The 20,896-nt window shown below is 38.4% G+C and overlaps 1 protein-coding gene across 2 annotated transcripts in view; it reads left to right on the top strand.

The window, feature by feature from the left end:
- Positions 1-20,896, top strand: part of COL4A2 (collagen type IV alpha 2 chain) — a 140,798-nt gene that overhangs the window by 86,438 nt on the left and 33,464 nt on the right. For both annotated transcript variants that reach the window (XM_062601703.1, XM_062601702.1), the window contains exons 5-20: positions 3,316-3,450; positions 3,532-3,576; positions 5,738-5,854; positions 6,611-6,682; positions 8,329-8,364; positions 8,449-8,511; positions 10,855-10,890; positions 11,555-11,596; positions 12,108-12,182; positions 13,601-13,645; positions 14,808-14,870; positions 15,660-15,704; positions 17,677-17,730; positions 18,014-18,080; positions 19,153-19,254; positions 19,667-19,822. In XM_062601703.1, coding sequence (XP_062457687.1) covers positions 3,316-3,450; positions 3,532-3,576; positions 5,738-5,854; positions 6,611-6,682; positions 8,329-8,364; positions 8,449-8,511; positions 10,855-10,890; positions 11,555-11,596; positions 12,108-12,182; positions 13,601-13,645; positions 14,808-14,870; positions 15,660-15,704; positions 17,677-17,730; positions 18,014-18,080; positions 19,153-19,254; positions 19,667-19,822 — 1,153 coding nt within the window. The remainder of the gene's footprint in view (positions 1-3,315; positions 3,451-3,531; positions 3,577-5,737; positions 5,855-6,610; positions 6,683-8,328; positions 8,365-8,448; positions 8,512-10,854; positions 10,891-11,554; positions 11,597-12,107; positions 12,183-13,600; positions 13,646-14,807; positions 14,871-15,659; positions 15,705-17,676; positions 17,731-18,013; positions 18,081-19,152; positions 19,255-19,666; positions 19,823-20,896) is intronic.

Raw genomic sequence — 20,896 nt, 5'->3', positions numbered from 1 at the left:
AGGTCATCTGCTAGTGAGCAAAGGATAAACTTGTTCAACAGAAGATCTAAGATAAAGTAGATTAGAAGTTGACATGTCTGAGTTAACAGAGGTTAACAAAGTTAATTCAGTTAACAAGCTGAGTGACTTACTGGCTAAAGAATTACACAAAGATTGTCATGATACTAAGTACTTCTCCAGCTCTAGCTGTAGCCTTCTGATCCCAGAAAGATCAGTTATATTGTCCTTATTGGAAATAATAGAGTACTTCATCCAGGGACATCCCTATTTCTCAGTAAACAAATACTCTGACAGATGGCAGAAAAGTATGGGGAAAGGGCACTGACTCTCTTCTTCTTTTTCCATTCCTTGTTTAATCCTTCCTCCATATCAGATCGGAAAATGGGGCTGAAAGTGAGAGAGTGGTATTTGGTATCAGAATTGGTGATGTAACTGTATCCCATGTAACACTGACTTTGAAATATTATACCTCTGTGTGCCCCCTGGAGAAAGGTATGCACCCATTTGGCTATCTGAACATAACTGGTGTTTTATCAGACTTGCAATTAAATGTTTTACATTGTCTGCTGTGCAAGTACACACAAATGGGTGTATATATGCACTAAAAAGACTTTCCACATGTCTCAGGTGGATGAATAGCTACTGGAATTTATTTGATCATCTTCAGCTTTCATTTACTTCAATGCAAAAATGAAGTAACACTTTCAATATACATAATCCAATTTTTTGGTGAGTTTGGGGAAGATTTTTTTTCAGAACTTCTCAAAATTAAAATTGAAAAATGAGCCAACTCAATTGCATTTCCACAACTGTGTTTGAATAATTTTCTGTGTTTTTATGTTTTTACAGATGTATGATATACACTTTCTTCCCCTTAAAGATCCCTTTCCAGATATGGGTGGGTGGTCTCTACTTTTTTAACCTCAATAGGTAAGAAAAGTGGAGAAAGGGTGCAGCAGGAAGGACTTCTCTTTCCTGACCCCGGAGCTCACACTGGTCTGTTCTGGTTCAGTTTATTCTAGACTTTAATTAGCAGCTTTCCATTTGAGACAGATAACTAAGAAAATAGTATCTATTGTGAATCTGGCTAGGCAAGGATTTGCACTACGGTAGGATAATTTCCAGAGATTCACAGATTAAAAACAAGCTGAAAACTATTAATATGGAGAAAGATGCAGCTGTAGTAGCAAATTGTGAGTGACATAAGTAAATGAGCTACCACTTGTTCAGATGTGTGTGCCTCCTTGCCAACAGAAACCATAATATATTTTATATCTGTTCATATGACTTTTGTATCTTCTCAATTTGTTAACGTAAAAAATGAAAAGAAATTGGCCTTCTAAAACCTGATATTCCCCATGACTTTTATAGCAGGCTTGCTCTAGAAGCAGAGGTGCGATATAAAATTAGGATTGGTTGTAAGCACAGGACAGATTTTGTTTCACTCTGACAACTCAAACAGTTAAATCCACTATGTCCTTCAGGCATTCTCCTAAGCATTCAGCTCTGTCAGATTAATCGTAACAGTACAGTGAATAAGGTGCAAGAGATCCATGCTGGTGGCTCGTCCCTGAGGAACTAAATGCATTTCAGTCTGCATACTGGCTCATTCCTGGTCTTTTCCAAGTGAAAATTGTACTGTTTTGTATGTTGTTTCATTATGTCAGCTTCTTGGTATAGACTCATTTGAAACAATACAATTTTAAAATATAAAGATGTATTCAGATAGCTTTACTGTCAGTTTTCCACAAAAGCTATATGGAAAATTGATTTTTTTAAAAAAACAGAAGTAAGGTAAGTTTCAGTTATAGTGTTTGTTTTGGAGTTTGTCATACAAACAACTAGAGTAGTTTTACACAGAGCTGCAATAGATGAGTTTTCATTATAAATAGATGGTTGACAATGATATTTTGGAAGAGTGTTGCAAATGGGCCTATCCCTTAATAGAATAAAGCAAAGTTTGCCTAAAATTCAATAAGGTATTATTCTGTATCCTGACTACTACTTTCTGAATTCAAGGGAACTAGGATATTTTGAAGTTCATTTCTTTCAATCACCACACTACCCTCCTTCATCTCCCCCTCCCACCCCCATTTCAGTGGCATTAAATGAAGTTAAATTAGTAATAACATACTTGGGCAGGATTTACAAGATCTCTTAACTCTTTCCAGGTATGGGTAAGCATGGGAAAGGAAATAAGCTGTTGTAGGTGGAATACAATCTATATTTTATGCTAAAATAAGATATTATTGTTTTTAATAGCTTGTTTGTATATATATTAGTGTTCATGTTTTGCTGTAATTCTTGCTTTCTGAGATATTGATATTGTTGCAGAATGGTTTTGTAAAATCTAACTGTATTTTAAAAACATGTTCATTAGACAATTAGAGTGTCTTGATAAATGGTGTATTACACTGTTCAAATATATTTCTCAAGAGATTACTATGATTTATTATTAAAGTGGCATTAGTGCACGGAGTATTGTAGAATATACAAAACATATGTGCTGTTGGTGACACTCCATTTGGAATGGTTTTCAAATGGTTTGGTTTACAAATCTCAGACATACTGTCACAACCCCATCACTTAAAACCACCACAGAGTCGTTTCAAAATGATCTTTTTCCCTATTGAGCCTTGTGATGTTGGCAGTCAATAGTGGATTATTTTTAAACAATGTTTGAAGTGGCCTGAAGAGAGTCATTAGGGCTGTTTTACTGAACCAGCACTGGGAGGGAACTTTTAATGATGGGGGAGCGCTGGGTGCAACTCTTCAACTTATGTGGATGCCATACCCTCATAGCCTACATGTCTAGTCATCTTTAAACTCTGTGGTTAAACAGAAATATCATCCCACAGAAGCAGAAAGTCTTGCTATTAAATATCTGGCTCCATTTGTAAGAAATATGCCCATTAAGTAGATTTCACAATGAAGCATATTTTATTTGGAGTGTACTGTAATTGGTTATGTTGTAGGTTATGGAGTATCACTCTTGAGCAGCCAGTTCTCCTTCTTCCAGAGAAATTACTTTCTTTTGTAGAGTAACAGGGAATATTCAAGTAGGAAGATCTTTTTTATTGATTTGTGTCTTACTTTCCATTTATTGATTTTGTCAGGCACAATGTAGTCACTGTTCTCAGAGCTTCTCTGCATGGTGTTTCCAGATGACGTTCATCAAAGAGTCTGGCCTGCTGGCGCGAGATTCTGTGTTTATTTTCTCTTCAAGAGATTGACTCCATTGCAGCAGTGATAACTAATCCAGCTTCATGCATTACAACTGTTCCTAGATAAATGCTTCTTTATTACTTTCATCAGGGCCAGCCAGGACTCCTTGGATCACAGGGGTTCACTGGACCACCAGGATTGATGGGGATCCCAGGAGTGCAAGGTCCCAAAGGTCACAAAGGTGAAAGAGGACCTCCAGGAATAAGTGGACCCAAAGGAGAAATGGTAACTTCTGATATCAGATGATTCAGCTAATGAACAAAATACTAGGACAAACATCATTTTAATTGTGCTGTTTTACTGTAGGGACAAAGAGGAGTGACCGGATTCCCTGGGGCAGATGGCGTTCCTGTAAGTAGACAATTACCTCATGCTTTAGAAATCACCATCTGCAAATATTTCAGATTGGTTTAACGCCTTTGTACTTGAAGTAAAATCTTTGGGCTAAATTCTGCTTCAGCCATATACACTCTTCTAAGCCATTGCCATTTCTTAAACTAAGTGAAACTGCAGCTCTATAACAAGAGAACAGAATTTTTGCCCCATCTAACTCCCTCAGATATTTAAGGTCTGTTTGCTTTGGTCCATGGATAAATCCATGAAAAGGAACAAAAGAGGAATAATGTTTCCAGTGTCCCTGGAGGTTATCCAGCTAGACATGTTTGTTTGTAGGAGAGAACTGTGAGATAAGTGCTTCACCTCTCTTAGCCGTGTGAGCAAAGGACACCAATAGGTCATTCCTTAATTATTTCAGAGTTTTAAAGCACTGAGAAAACCATCAAGAATACTGACCACTGTGATTTTTTGTAGCTCATATGGCATGAATGAGATGATAGTCTTAAAAATATTACAAATACTGTATCTTACTAAATGATGACACTAAATAGTGTCAAACTTTGAACAAATTGTCCAGGTCCATGAAACTGAAATATTCAAAGAGGAAAACTGGGTTAAGTTCACAGTGTGGTATTTTCCCAGCTTACACTTCTTTACTTCTTGTGTCATAAAATAACAAAGAAATCTGAGTCACTGGAATCCCTGGACAGATTTCCCAGGCTTGGGTTTCCTTTGTAGTGCTCTTTGACACCAGGGCCTCACTCTGCAACCCACACATCCACATCCACTCTCCTTTCACCCTTTTTTGTTTCCAGAGAAGTTCCATATCAAGTTTCAGGCCTTTCTCTCTCATACTCTTCCTTTTCTCTCTCCTCCCTCTTAAAGGAAAAGCAGAAGACCCTCTTTACCGTTCTTATTAGAACTCCTGTAGCCAAGGAGCTTGTTTATCTTACCACTTCACACTGAGATTTTTTTAAGTGCTCTAACTTCCTGGAAAGGATAGTAAATCACTCCCTTGTAAAGGAGGGGAGTGATTTACTACCTGCTTCTGTTACCTGAGCAAGTTTTTTTTTAGCACAGCCTTTGGGATCTCTGCATATTGCGTCGGGAGGAATAGAATATTTTCAGATACTACACCAAGCTGCATGCTTATTGTGACCTGCCCTCGTGTTCCCCTGCCCTTCCCACTCAGTTATGTTCCCCGACCAGTTTTCTGGTCAAGAAATAATTCTGAAGGCAAATAGGCACAAACAAGTAGAAACTGTAATGGCAAAGTAGTAGGGTGGGGGGGCTAAGGCCAAGATAGGATGGCTGCAAGCCTGAACCTGTTCTGGAGTGAAGAAGGACAGTACTTAATGGAACTAGGTAGGGGCATGGAGAGATTTCTTTTTCTTCTAAGTAAAGGAGCAGAACCAAAGAGAAAACTCTCCTGTTCTAGATGATGGAGAAGAGAGACGTATTCTGTTTATGTTTCCATTTTTTTTTCTGATTGAGTCCCCTGGAAGAAAGCTACTCAAAGTCAGATTTGCTTCTCATAGATCCCAAAGCAGCCAGAAGCAATTGCAATAAGATGAATGTAGTTGAAGCAATGGAAATCCATTTTGAGATAGGAGTAACTCTTCCCTCTCTTCCTGTACCACAAATGCTCTGTGAGGAACTTTAGCAGTTCCCCCTAGTCCCTTGGTTTGAGTTCCTCTGCTTTCTCCCCATGACTGTACTTACAGCTTCATCCTGACACCCAACCAAATGCTCCCATAGCACCACTAACATTTTTTCATAGCTTGTTTATAGCCAGTAAGGAACTTTTCTTCATACTTTTCCAGTGTGAAGTGTTGAAAGCGATATAATCCTTAACAGTCACAGTTCTTGGTAACTCTCTGTACATGAGCCTCATCTGGTTTAGTTCTGTGCTTAACAGAGACTGCATTGAACATAGCTTTCTTACCCTTTCTGAAAGGTCCTTCACTACTCATTTTTTTTCATGCTGTCTGGGGCATCTGGTTCAAGCTGCAGCTATATTAAAAAAAGGCACTGTCTGTTTCTTTCTTTGAAAATCATAGTTTCCCATGGATCCAAGCTTTGGATTTAATGTGAGAATGTCTAAATACTGTGTGACTACAGGAAAAGGAAAACTAGAAACAGATGGATAGATAAACACTTTTTTTTTTCTCTGCAGGGTCATCCAGGGCAGCCAGGATCAAGGGGGAAGCCGGGTCATGATGGCTGTAATGGGACAGCAGGTGACCCTGGTGACTCAGGAAGCCCAGGACCCGCTGGCTTCCCTGGTACCATTGTAAGTAGCTGACAGTATATGAACACCTGCAGCTAAGATCATTATTATGGTGAATTTTTTTTTCAGGTGTGTGTTGGAAATCAAATGGGAGAGCTCTTAAACAGAGCTCCCTTTTGGCATAGCATAGCATCCTTGTGACCCTACTGTGGAAGTATTGCATGATGATTAGTTATTAAATTGCAGCCAGGACCAGAGCTATACCTATCTCATAGGACCTGCAGGGAGATTACTTCAGGGAAACCTGTACATCTTTATTCAGCAATAATAAAAGAATATCAGACTCATAACCTTTTATTTCCCTGGCTCATCCCCAGGTATATTTACTGTTACTGAGCTAGCTCTGCCAGAGAAATTGCAGGCTTTCTTTAGAGCGATTGTGGAGGGTTGTGCTGAGATGAAGTGTAGAGCTCCTGCATTTCCCAGGTCACATACCCAGCCCTGAGGAACACCAGCTTCCATTTGAGCAGGGAGATGGGGGTTGTGAGCGCTATCCCATACTACTCCCATGTAATAGGAAGCTCTTCCTCTTAACTGGGTATTCGTTCTCTTATGTAGCTATTTATACTTTGCATTTATATTCTGAATTTCCAGACCTAGGCATAGTCTCTGCATTTAAACAGTGGTGTGTATATACTCATGAATAAACTGACAGATCCTTTTCATTACTCTAACCCTTTATGTCCTCACAGATCTTATGAAAGCTTACCTTTTTTTTTTTTTTTAACTTCCTTTTTTTTTTCGGTCACATCAATGTAGGGCATCCAAGGACCAAAGGGCCAGAAGGGGGAGCCCTATATACTACCACCAGACATTGCCAGCCAGTACAGAGTATGTATATAACACTTGTGCACTGATAAATTATAAATTCATACGCATTGCTGTTTTAAAAATAAATGGTAGAGTTAATTTTCTTACATCCTTAAAGTCATATTCCACAAGGCCCACTTGGAGTTTTGTAGGTTTTGCAAGGCAACTTCCACTTTCTCTGGTGACAGTAAAGCCTATCTGATTTCCAGGAAGGAGATATCCACTCGCTTATTTGTGAGGAATTCCAAACCACACATTGATTGCAGAGAAAGTGGAGAACTCTGAAAAACTGTTGATTTTAGAATGTTTTTAGCTTTGTATTTTAAAATAGAAATGTAAATGTTGTAGTTCAAAGATTGATCTCTTTGCTTAATGGCTATCTTTGCATCATTCATGGCAGAATCATTACTTTGTCATAGTTTTGTCCATTGAATTATTCTGTTTATTTTAATATCTTTGCTGTATAATTTTAATACAGAATTTTGGTTGACTTATGATAAAATATGCTTCAGTACGTAATTTAGTTATCTAATCTCCAAGTATGGATGCTTTTACTGTATCTAATCCTTTAAAATTTGTGTTGTACCTTTTTTCATTTATATAATTTTGTGTAATTTGAAAGTATCAGATGATAGCAGATTATATATATTAGTAGAGTATAAATTGTCCTTGTAACAAACATATGAAGTACAGTCTGCATTTTAAACTGCCTCAGTGCTGTACTCAGCACAGAAGAGATCTATTTACATCATTTATGAATATTTTGTGCCAATCATAAGTGCCAAAATATGTTTTTATTTGACATATTTGTAGATAGCCTGTATTTTTAATGAATTTTTTTCCTTCAGCAACCCTTTAAATTATGATCACTTGCTAATAATTAGTAAGGAGTATGAAATTGCTCAAGTATATGATAGTCAAGGAGTAGATACTGACACCTATATTAATTCCAGAAAGTACTTGCTACCAAAGTAGAGTACCAGGTACCACTTGGTAAAATTATTCCATTAAATTTACTCAAATTAGCTAGATATATAAAAAAAACTTAAGATACTATTCAAAATGATTAAAGGTTTCTGGACTGAATACTACATTATTTATGGGTATTGGAAGGTCTTTGCACTAGAACATTTTTGGATCCAATTTCCAAAAACATTTCAACATGTACTGAGGTTAAAATATGTGATCACTGAAAACGGTATGTTCCAAATGCTTTTCAGTGACTCAGAAGAGAATCAAAATGATTTGGTAATTCCCATGCAACTCAAGAAAAATGTCCTCAGTCAACTTGCACATTTCAGCTAAGGTTATATCCCTAAGCTACTGGTTAGATGGGGTTTTCAAAAGAGAATTAACCACAAGTTGATGTCCATTGGGATCTCCAACTTCTCTAGCCAACTTTGCACCCTCTAAATATATTGAATGCAATTATACTATATATGAAAAGCATAAAATTGATGTGTGAAAAATTCCATTAGATTATCTATATCATAATCTGTAATGAATGTATCTGTAAGTAGGAATTTGTATAGCATTATATGCTATGATTATTTTAAATAGTTTTTAAGATGGAAGGAGAACAAAATGTAATCAATGAACAAGAAATGCTTTTATTCAGTGTTGTATGTCGTATTTACTGTATTCTTCTACTTCTTTGTACATTTTAGGGAGAACCTGGTGACCCAGGGTTCAATGGTTTTCCAGTAAGTAGTATTACAGCAAATATGGTAAAGTACCACTAACATCCGATATCAGAACAATATTAATTGATGTTTTTCTGTTTAAAGGGACCTCAGGGTACACTGGGTATTCAAGGACCTGTTGGTCCAAGAGGAGCACCAGGAAGACCAGTAAGTATGTTTGAAATATGTTCTATAGGAAAGTAGCCTAAGAGAAGAATCGTCTCAGTAAGATCCATTATGCTGGGTTGTAACCTAGCAAATGAATAGAAAAACAAGTTTAAAAGTAACAAATAGATATCATTGGAACTAAAACTTTGAAAGACACTGTGAAACACTAATTCTGCGAGGATGAATATTTCCAAAAAAAAGTATACTTTCTTTCATCCTATATTGCCTGAGGCTTTTCATTTACACTTTTATTTCTGTAGTGTCCTGAAAAGTGTCTAGTTTGTACAGGTAATTGAATGTGGTCCATTTAAGTGTCTACATCCCCCTACAAAGAGTTGTGAAAGATATTACGGCCTAAATATGTTATATTTTCTGCTCTTAAAGAGTATGTGTATTAGCTGTCCACACTTCCTAAAGAAGATTAAATAGATACCTGTCTTCATTAGTATTTAGAGTACAATTTTATATTTAAACTTTTCTTTCGGTCTTTTTTTTCAAAAATCAACAGTATTGGACTTGGCCAGTGTTACTGGGATGATTATGTTCTCTCCAAATATCATTTTCTATACTTCCTGTTAGCATGGTTAATGGTTTTATGGGCGAGAAGAAAATGTTCAAATTCAATATATTTAATGTTCCCTTAGGTTTGCTTTTTTCCCCCTCTAAGATAGCTTTATAGCATTTGCTTTATTGGGTGTTTTCTCTTTGTTTTGTCAATATTTACCTCAGACCTGCTCTATGTCACTGATTTTGGAAACATAATGTATTTTTTTTTTAATTCAGGACTTCTTACACACAGCCTCTACAGATGTTTGCAGGGACCCTCCACTCAGACACAAATTTTCCAGTATTAGATCCATAGCATGCTAAGCCTTTCCCAAAGTTAATTTTCTGCTGCACCTGCTTTATCATCAGGGTAAATTGCAACTTTTCTTTCTCCTCTGGTTCCCTGAAGGGAAATCTTCTTGGTCCTTTACCTGCACTCTCTCAAAAGTGAAGCCATGAGGTTCATGAGCTTCACGCAGGACCTCCAACCTACAATAACTCTTATTCCCAGTACACTGTCATGGATGTAAGGAGGGCTATGCGCCGTACCATTTTCTGATCCCCATGAGTGCATCCCTCTGGGTGCAATCCTTGCAACATCTTTTTCTGAACACTCTTCCAGAGTGGATGGAGCACCAAATCTCCCAGCTGTTAACAAAATAGATCTGACTGTATTTAACAGATCTGAAGCTGTGACTCACCTGTGGGGTCTGTGAGCATTTCCCATGAGTTTACCTCATTCCTCTTCTCTATGTCCTAGATCACACACAAAGGCAAACTCAGCTCCACTAGGCCCCTGCAGGGCCTCAGGACCGTGAGATGCCCTGTAGAGTGCATCTGCCCTGCAGGTCAGGCAGTCATCTCGAAGATTTCTTGACTGACCGAGTCTGAATTAAAAGTAATTTTTTCAGAACAGGTTTATTGTTTATGCACACAAATGTGCATAGCAAGGTAGAGAGAGTTTAAAACAGAAGTGACCTGATTTCAGCTGAATGCTACCTTTTTCTTGCAGGTAGTGGTTGATTTGCTTAACACAGTTGTGTCCCCTTCTGAGCTCTGTAAATGAGCGGTTCCATCTGCTGTTTCCTCTCTTTTCTTACTGCTCTTATTCACCATCTTCCTCTCCAAACAGCTGCTGTGCCTTAGCCACCACACCCTTCCGACATTTGGCAGCATTTTTAGTGTTTAGAGCCCTTCGGACCCCATCATCCACCTTAGCTGACAGAGTCAGGGAGATGACACTCTCCACTTAATAACTTTCCTACTAATCTTCTTGCAAGACTCTCTCTAGCAGCATTATTTCTCTTTTACCATTTGATTTCCTAACATTTTCCTTTGATTTCATTCTGTTCAATACCAAGCAGGTAATCTGAGAAGCAGATGGTAATCTTAAACAACAACAAAAAACCCTTCAGGTCTCTCCTTCTTTACAGAATGGTTCAGTAGCAAGACACTAGTCCAGAGGAGCACTCAAAGATAGGCTTACTTTTAAGCATAAACTTAAAATTTTGCTAAAGCAGGATCTAAAACCACAAATTCTTACTACTTGAAATAAAAATAAGTTTTCATTAGGTCTTAATGGAAGACTTATGCTGTTACGAAAGATTATTGTATGGCTTAAGATGGTGTTTTTCAGACTAGTAAACATAGCTAATGTAATAAGGATAACATTGAAAACTGAGGAATGCACCACCGTCTAATTGTGTATTTATATTTCAGACATAAAGTAACTGAAGTCCTACATATATTCATTGCTAAGCAACAGGTAACTTTCTCCCCCCTATTGTGTTTCCCTAGGGACCCCCAGGGCCCCCAGGACCACCAGGACCACAAGTAAGTCTTTGTGTGAAAGTTATGTTTGTGTTGATTTTGAGCCCCTGAGGTTTGATCCAAGACCCACTTAAAGGCAGCAAAAGAAAGAACCACAGGCTGCACCATAGGCTGTGGAGCACAAGAACTTCTGTGTTGGCTACATACCACGAGAAGTTAATCTTACACAGGGATCACCTACCCTGAAATGATTAAACCAGTTCTAGAGCCAGATTTAATTTGCTACTGTAGTCACAGTAGCTTCCTCTGAACAGAGAATCTTTGCAGTGTGTACAATATTCAATTGTATCTCAGCGGAAGAAATACATGAGTTCATTGTTCCAACTTAGTTAAGTATTTTATTTAACATTTAGTTCTATTAAAAAACTTGGAAAAGAAATGTTTGATCTTTTCACCTTATTACTCAGAGAATGACTCAAAGCCTGCTATATGAAACACTGCTAGCATGAAATTTTAATTAGAGCCTTCTTTCTGACTGCTTAAGTCTGTGAAAATATTTTTAAATCTATAAAAACACTTTGAAGTAAACCTAGACTATTATATAATTACACTTTTTCAGTGGTGTTCTAAACAATTCTAAACCTGAAACAGCCTTTAAGTTTGTTTACGTTCAAATTACATGTACTGGGATATACATTTGGTAAATCTTGACCTATTGTTGTTACAGGGAAACAGAGGCCTTGGTTTCTATGGAGAAAAAGGTGAACAGGTAAAGGAAAACTAATGAGTTAATATGACAACTAATAGGCAAAGTTGCTGTAGTTCGTTATTTAGAAATGAACCTATTTTAAATACTTCCTTAGTTTGCAATTATTTGCAAAACTCTACTGAAAAATAAACAAGTATTAGCTTTGAAAATAATGATAATCTTCATAAATGAATTACAGTTTTACATGTCTATGTCTAACTGACCTCATATACATCGACATAAATCAGAGGTAGCACTTCTGAAATTTATGGAGCCAAGCTACTTTAAATAAAGCAATAATCTTTACAATCGTTCTGGAAGCCTACAGTGCAAGAGCAAGTAGTGTTAAATGTTAATCACGGCACAAAATAAATTTCTTGCCATCAATTTGTTTAGAGATTTAGAACCATATTACTAGCATAGGCAAATTTGCATTGCTCATTTTGTTCCAGTTTCTTAGATACTGTGTAGATCTGCAACTTCATGAGATATTGTAACTGTTAGTGAGTACACCTTTGTGCTTTCTCCGCAGGGCCCCCCAGGTCCTCCAGGTCCACCTGGGCTTCCTACAAGGGAACTAATGGGCGTCCCCTCTGACAAACATAAGGTAACTACGAAATATCTTGCCAAAATACATGTTGAATTAAGAACACTGCAGTATCAAAACTAAATTATTGTACAAATGTGCATTTAGAGGTAGTACTTATAAGACATTACTACATGCAAAGAGTATGCTTTCCCATAGCTTGGATTGTGAAATGTTTATTGAGACTATGATAGGTATAGTTATTCAGAAAGCACTTCTAACAAAATTGTCCAGAGGTGCTTTTGGCAAACTTTTTTTTTAAGTAAATCCTAATACACAATTACAGACCATCACTGGCCATCTTCTCATTCTGCAGTCAGAAATTTCAGCTGAGAAGTCATTCGATATCTTATTTTTCCTAATAGTGAGTAAAATTATCCTGCTTTAAAAGAAGCGTATCTTTAGGAAAACAATCTGCATTGTCGTGTGTGTTTATGTGGTACAGATATTTGTATACATGTTCATACATATTAGCAAAATCCTCTATAGCAAAATGCAGTTTATTCTCATATATTGCTCCTTGCTGTATATATATTTCATATCAGTCACCAGCCTCCAGATCAGCACTTCTTAAATTCCTGTGATTCACACACTTTGGGTAGAAAGATAAGAAGTAAATTGGTATGATACTGAAAGATCTGAATGTGCCCTTGACTGGTGCCAATAGCTCTGACACCTGCCAAAGATACCACTTGTGGGTATTCTTTATCTTCATAGTTGATGCTGATTTCAGTTATCCTTTCAGCAGATTTCAGTCTACTGAAATGTTAGTAACGCTACATTGATCTTTTTGCAAAAGCCAAAAAAAAAAGAGGGGTCAATTTTAGTCATTAATTGATCTTAGTCTTTCTTAAAGCAGAAATCTCTCTTTGCAAATTTAAAAATCATGCTTTGGTCCGGTCTCATCATCAGCTAGTTTAACTTTTGTTCATCATCAGCTAGTTCAACTTTTGTTACTCCTGCTCTTCAGTCTGCATTAAGCAATGTACATGTTGGGATTTCCATGACTAAACAGAGATGTCTGAGCTATTTGCCTGGACAGCCTTTACAGCCAGTGGAGATAGAGTCAATATAGTGACTCTAGGCTACAATTATCTCACACTAACAGACACCTCTGTATCTGATCAGGCCATTTGCAGATAACTGGTAGGTAGAACTGGGAGAATGTAACTTGGCATTTCTCTGACACTTATCACGCTAGAATTTGAGCAGCAAATCTGCGGACATCCTACGGTGTTCACATTCCTAGAAAGCTTTTCAGAAAAAAAAAATCAAACATCAAAAACACGCATTTCATATGATGACTGTATGCCTGAAGAACTGTATAGGAGTGGTGTTTTTTCTCTTGCCAAATATTTGTCATTTTGTATTGTAAAAAAAGTTGTTAAGATATAAATGGGAACAGCTAATATATCTGAATGGTGCATCTTTGTTTTCAGGGTGAAAGAGGTGAACCTGGACAAAGAGGGGAAGCTGGAATCCCGGTAAGTCAAATGGAGAAGATCAAGGACAATAACAGTATTGGAGTTAATATTGGTGCAGTCTTCATTTAAATTATGTGGATATGAAAGAACATAATCCGGGGCACCAGTTTTGATTCTTTAGCAAGACTGAACAGCATGATGCACAAGAACTCCACAATGCAATCAGTCATTGACTTATTGGTTTACCAAAATAAGATTTTTCCTCACATATTTTTTTAATTCTAAGTAACTAATAATGAGTATCCGTGTTTCTGTTGGTCTGCTACATCTAAAAATTCCTTTAAATAAGTAAGCACAGAAATGTTATCAAACATTTTCAGTCCAACATATATAGTGTTCTGGTCTCATTGGTCATCCAATCTGTTGACTAAGTGTACAGTAATGCCCTGTGTTGTTTTATCATTTAGATCTATCAAGCACACTTGACTGGTCGTGATTTAATTAACTCATAGGCAATCTGTAGGTTGCCTGAATAGTTCCACTATTAGGTGGTTCATTTTTGCTTTCTGGAATGGTTTAAAATATAGCCTTTACCAATTATGGATGCCTCACTGAGCATCCTGCAGAGTTTTATTTTCTCAGATGGTCTGTTCGACTTCCCCCGGAGGCTATGGGAGGTGGCTGTGATGTGAGCCCTGATGCCTTCAGCATGTGGTTACCAGTTATTTAGCTCTTCCTCAGATTTTATACATGTAGTATTTATTGACTGCAGCAGAAATACTGTAGATTTTATGCTGATGTAACAGACAGACACATGTGTGTCTCTCATTTTATTAATGGTAGGATGGATGGTAGCATGCCTCTGTTTGCCAGATAGCTCTCTGAAACCACATTTTGCACATGAACTGAGTTGCCTAATTGGTTGTACAGCTAAACAGTTGCTTTGGCTCTTCTTCAGAGTTACAGCTACAGAGGAATAAAATGTGGGAGATGACAGGAGGGAAACCCTGTCCTCTGTCTAGTGGCCTCATCCTGTTATTCTAATGAAGAACGCATGTTGCAGTCAATTTTAAGGACATCAGTTCTTTCACATTTAGCTCTTATTAGTCACTCCATGTGTTATAATTATGTCTTTCTTCTGCTTAACTTCTATAAAGTCAATGTGAAAGTTGTTTTGCACATAACATCCAAATATGCTGAACTGACTTGTAATGTTTCCTAGGGTTTCCTTATCCATACTCCTGAAAAAGGTGAAGAAGGAGTAATGGGCTTCCCAGGACAAAGGGTGAGTCACTCGTTAAAGGTATTATTGATCCAGTTAAATGGGGGCTATACCAAGCAGAAATTTTTGCTTTAGAAACAAAAAGCAGATTAAGAAGCTGTAGAAATGATAGTTTTTCAGCCATCGAATGCCAAAGAATGGCCATCTCTGAACTCACTGCTATAGGAAAGGGAAAAGGCTATTTTGAAATGGTAAAGGGAGGAGGGCACCACTGGACTCGCAGATATGTGTACGTCCTCACTGAGGAGCCCTGTGTGACACTCACCAGGCAACAAATGCAGAAATACGTGCTCACTCACTCTGGCTCTTCTGCTGGTCCCAAGCTTCATGACACTGTGACCATCTTAGCTCTCTTCGCACGATGATTAACAAACTTGAGTTTGATTACAGCTACTCTGTGAACCCAAACAAAAAGCATATCTAAATGCTGCTACCTTTCAGCAGCTATGGATGCTTTTAGTTTCACTGTTTCTGGAGTGCATAAATAGCCTAAGAATAATGTTCAACATATGTTTTTTAAAATATCAGATGTCTTTAAAATTTTCATGATCACTTTCAATGTACTGAGATAGAAGATGGAAAAATCAAGTATCAAATTAAACTTCAGATCTGTTCTGTTTGCACTATATCATTGGAAGTGTATCTGAATAATGACTTAGTTTTAGAATTTCAAACTTACTGTCAAGGTTATTTTATTTAAAAAATAATGATATGTTAGGATGCCGTCATTTAAGAAATAAAAGGAATGTTAGGATGCCATTTTATATTGCTAATTTTAGTGTGCCTTCATAGGGACTGCCTGGTATCAATGGCTTTCCAGGACTCAGTGGAGAAAGAGTGAGTATTTCACATAAGACTTATTTCTAACACGTGTTTATACAAACTCTCTGAAAAGCAAGCTGCAGAGGACAAATTTTGCCTGAAATTATACCAGTGGGAGTCGAGTAAACATCATCTGGATTCATCTACCATTGTAATTTTGGGTCAGGTGGTTTCCTCCTAAGTGGAAATAAAAAAGAAGCCCTAGAACTAAAGTGTGTTTTGCCATTTCAACATGAGCACATTTTCAGAGCACTATGAGAAGGTGTCATGTTCGTTGTTGCCATTACTGCTGCCATGCTTTCTGTAACTTTCTTCCTGCCATGCAGAAACTTAGTCTTTTATTAGCTTTCTGCAGATGTGCTTGAAATCTGTAGTCTGTGTTGTGTCTTGGATAGCAAAAAGCAAAATGAAAGAAGAGAAGGAAACTGATAAATAAACCAGTTCAATCTCTGTCACCATAGAAACAGACATAATGTTTAAAGTAGAATTCTGCCAGACATGGAAGAACTCATACTTTTTATCTGTGTTCAGAAAAAGGCCTCTTCAATCAGTATTAGAAATCACTTCCGTGAGGTATTCAAGTAACTGTGGGATGCATGGTCCTCCATGCTTCTCCAGTCTTACTTGGTTTAAGAATTTGTCCTGCCACCAAGGCAGGATAATAATAACATGAAGTTTTCACAGCTATTCTGTCCGATCACAAAATCTGGTGATGGTAGACAGGAAGGAAGAATGCTATCAATCAGTAATATCTACATTGAGAGACTGATGCAAAACCTATGAAAGCCAAATAACTATCTTTCCCTTAATTTATATTCATTCTTCAGTCAGGAACCTTCAGGGGCTTCCTTTTATTGAAGGCGAACCTTGGCAACATTTTTAGTGGAGTGTACATTGGTTTGGATGGACTATCACTCTATAGGATGTATATGCAAAAGAATGGACTACTTAATGTGTTTTTCACCAGAAAGCACATTTTTGTTGTTTTTTCATGAATGATTTGATCCCACAGCTTCACTTTTAAACCGCCAGCTCCATCTAGTGTAAAGAGATTTTACACCTACCACTTAAGTCTCCTCTTTTTATACTTTGATGTATAGTTGCCATTATGGAAAAGTCTTTGATGCATATGGTTCTGTTTGTGGTGTCTTGCTGAGTGCTGTGGAATATATAGTGCTTTAAAGCTATGTAAATGTTTTATAGAGATAGATACTAAAATTCCTGCTCTGTGCTGGAGTTCACCCCATCGTGAAACTCAGGAGTTACTTAAAAATGCTAGTTAATAACCAAACTATTGTGAACTATGAAGCTTTGCTGGTTTCAGTGAAAATGTGTGGATTGATATCAGTTAAGGATCTGACCCCCTGTTTTCTCCTAAAAGTTCACCTTCTTAACATCACTGTTTTTCCAGAGTGGATTCCAAATACTTCAACTAAAGGAAGAGGGCAGGACCTTAAATATTCTAACATCAGGCTGGGCATGGTCTTTGGCAACCTGCTCTAGATACCCCTGTTTGAGCAAGAGAGTTGGACTAGATGGTATCTGGAGGCCCCTTCAAAACCCCAGCTACTCTGTGCTTCTTTGATTCTGTGATTCACTATGGTGGGGATGGAAAATTTCTGTAGGATACAGTGTGCCTGGCACAGATGTGAGAGAGTGGGGGAGGAGAGTGTGAGTGGGATGTCCAAGGGGACGGCGTGAGGGTAGGTGCTCTATCCCACCGCACATTGCCAGGAGCTGCAGAACCTGTGCCACAACAGGTCCCCTGGCCTTTGACCAGAGTTGGATTCGGTCTAATAAATGAAACATTGAAACTCAAGAACACTTAATGGTGTTAACTTAGTTATTACACCCCGAGGAAGACAAACTGTTCAGCTCTGTTGCACAGTTCTCACACCAACATCAGTGGAAGCCAACTGATACAGACCAAATAATTTTATCCTTTTTGGGAGAAGGGAAAGGTGAATGATTTTGATGTGTATTACAGGGTTTTCCAGGACTTGATGGTGAACCAGGTGGCTATGGTCCTAGAGGAAGCAAGGTACTGTTTTACTTTCATTTGCTAGAAGCAGTAAACCAGATGTAACTTTGCTTTCCTTTCTTCTTGTTATATTTTTGTTCTTGTAATAACAATTGAAGTGCTTGTTGTCATTGCAAAATAACCAGATGGGATTTTAATTTTGGAGTCTGTGAGATTTCTTAAAATTCACATCATTACTTTTGAAAGTTTGTTTCGTTGTGTTTCATGGGCATACATTTCAGTTTTTAAAAAATCCTCTGGAATTGCATCCTTAAATGCAATACTTCAATTTCTATTAACATAGGGAGAGCAGGGTGAGAGAGGTGCTCCAGGACCAACTTCTTATCTTCCTTACCCCATTCCAAGAAAAGGTATGTCTACTTTGCTTAGGTTACTTATCTTAGCCATGGACTATCTTCCACATAGGTAAAAAGCATGAAATCCTGAGAATTTAGCTCCTTGAACTGTTACTAAAGGTATAGTTGAGTTCCCAGAGAGTGCCCTAATTACCTTTTTGCAGGTTAGTGGCTTTCTGTCTCCCCTGCTGAAGCTGGGCTGCCATACAAAAGGCATCCATGCATTCCTGAGACCAAAAGGAAAAGAATAAGCAAAAAAGAGTGTGACATAGTTGTACTGTGGAAGGAAGAATGGGAGATACCGTGTTCCTGTTCCTTTTCGGAGTCTTTGGATTAAATGCCACAATGGTGGCAGAGCAAAGTCCATTCATCTAATCTAATATATATTAAAAAAAAAAGAAAGTCACAAAGAACCTGAAGAATAGAAGGGGATTAGTTTCTTCCTTTTTTAAATTGAGAATTTCTTTTGTGATCTTTTCAGTAGGCTTGTACTTGTAGCTGTTCAGTAGCTGTACACTGTCAGCTGTTTGCAGAGCAGTGGTGGCTCTGGCTGACCAGACCAGAAACACACGGAGGGAGAATGTCAGCTTACCAAGGCCAAAACTACACCAGGGGAAGTGCTAGCAAACAGAAAGGATGATCACGTGCCATTGCTCCAGCCTGGGCCCCCATCCTGTTGCGTTTACCAGTCTTGTTAAAAGCCAGAGACTAACAACGTATGGATCCCTTCTTCCCCGAGAAAGAGCGTAAAAGGCCCCAAACACTTTTCAAACCACCCACAATACTTTGCCAAGTTTATAGGAGTGAGAGAAACTGTGCAGAGAGAGGAGGAAGCAGGCAGTGCATTGGACATATCACATCTCCTCTAGCATCTTGGACCTTTGACAGAAAACGTGATAGTTTCTGCATAAAACAGCTGGGCCCAGTGAAATGCTTTTGGTGGCGGGGAGCAAAACAAAGCTCACATACACACCTGCTATCATGTCTAATTCACATAAGGAAAAGGAGGGGCTTTCCTCAGAGGAAATATGTATTGGAAACAGCATTACATTAATGTGTATTTTGTGGAACTGGGGATGTTTTTCAGGCGTAAGAGGTGATCCAGGCTTTCCAGGTGTCGCTGGATTAGAGGGAGACCAAGGAGAAGAAGGAGATCCTGGTGTACCTGGTCTTCCTGGATTCTCTGATGGTAATCTGCCAGCATTATATGTTCTAACAACTTAATTTTATAACAAGTTTTAATTGGAAAGGGGTTGGGGTGGGAAACTATGGTGCAGTGTGTAATATGCAGTGTGATAAATAACTAACTGCTGGGGCAGAAACTCAGGGTGCAGTTTGCATTCCTGCCTCAGCTCCCATGGGACTCTGGCAAAGCAACTGAAGTAGAGATAGTGACAGTTACTTGCTTCAGTAGCTATTGTTCATTTTCTTGAGTGAAAAAAAACACTGTTACTGGTTTTGCTCTACACTGAATGTCTCAATTTCTCTTTGTGTACTAGATGTAGTCACATGAATTTTCACTTCTGTTATGTAATTGCTCTTTGTGCAGCTTTGTTAAGAAATTCTTCTGAGCTGCTTCCCTGCTTGTGGTTCTGTTCCAGGGGACGGGGATAAGCCAGGCTTACCTGGAGAAATGGGACCAAAGGGTGAAAAAGGTGAAATAGGTTCTCCTGCTTATCAGGCAGGGCCACCTGGGTTTCCGGGTAATCACGGCACACCAGGACTCCGTGGTCCACCTGGTCCCCGTGGATCTCCTGGTAAGTGCATGAAAAGAAATGATGAGAACTCACAGGAACATCTTTATAGTAGTTGTTGGCAAGGCGGGATGAAAAAGTAGATTGAAGGAATGAAACAAAATGGATGGATGGCAGAGGGGACATAGGGGAGAAAAGTTGCATGCTTATGGATGAAAGGAAGGTTTGCATGATTTTTAGACAATCCTGGCAAATTTGAAATATGGAGATCTGTTTTGGCCTGTGGGAGGGATATGGGGATTTCATGCTCAGACTTGTATTTTTTTTCACGGTGAAAAAAAAAGAATTTTTACAGCTGAAGTTTCAGGTAAAAGAAGTATACCAGTGCTCTGGTAAAAGGGTTCTAGTAAGTGTGCAAGAGAGAAGAGATTGAACACAGTCTTAAATGGAGGACATTGACTATAAACAGCATATTCAACAAACATAGAGATTAAAATGAGAAGTTGCAGGAAAGTCCAGTTTTTGTCTCCCCGGTACAAGAAAGACATAAACCTATGGAGGGCAATCAACATAGTTAGAGGGCTGGAACATATGATGCACAAGGAGTGGCTGAAAGATCTGGGTTTCTTCCTTAGCCTGGAGAAGAGAAGCCTAAGGGGAAGCTTACTGCTATCTTCCTCTGTCTCTCAGAAGGTCATAGGAAAAGTGCAACCAGACCCTTCACTCAGGTGCACAGCAAAAGGACGAGAGGCAGTGGTCATAAATTGCAACAAGGAGCTGGACGAGGCCTCAGCAACTTACTTTAAGTTCAGCCCTGCTTGGAGCAGGTTGGACCAGATGGTCTCTGGAGGCCCCTTCTGACCTAGGGAGTTTTTCTATGGCTCTATGAAAAGTCAGATAGAGAGTAGGCTTGGAGAAAAGGATTGCAGGAAGTGATCCAGAGTTGCTGGTCTACAGTACTGCAAAATACATTGTGCCGAGGAAGAGCAGGACCAGGAGTACCAGAAGCTACCAAGGTTGTGTTTGTGGGAGCAAACCCCTTCCTGGTTCCTAGGGCCATATAAGTGCTATGTCCTATAACCACATTGAAATGAGACCTGAGCATATACTGTCCTTGTATGCCTCATGATGATTTCC

Source organism: Rhea pennata, chromosome 1, assembly GCF_028389875.1.
Source record: "Rhea pennata isolate bPtePen1 chromosome 1, bPtePen1.pri, whole genome shotgun sequence".
NCBI lineage: Eukaryota > Metazoa > Chordata > Aves > Rheiformes > Rheidae > Rhea > Rhea pennata.
The sequence above is the reverse complement of the archived record's forward strand: the minus strand, read 5'-3'. Positions and strand labels throughout refer to the sequence as shown.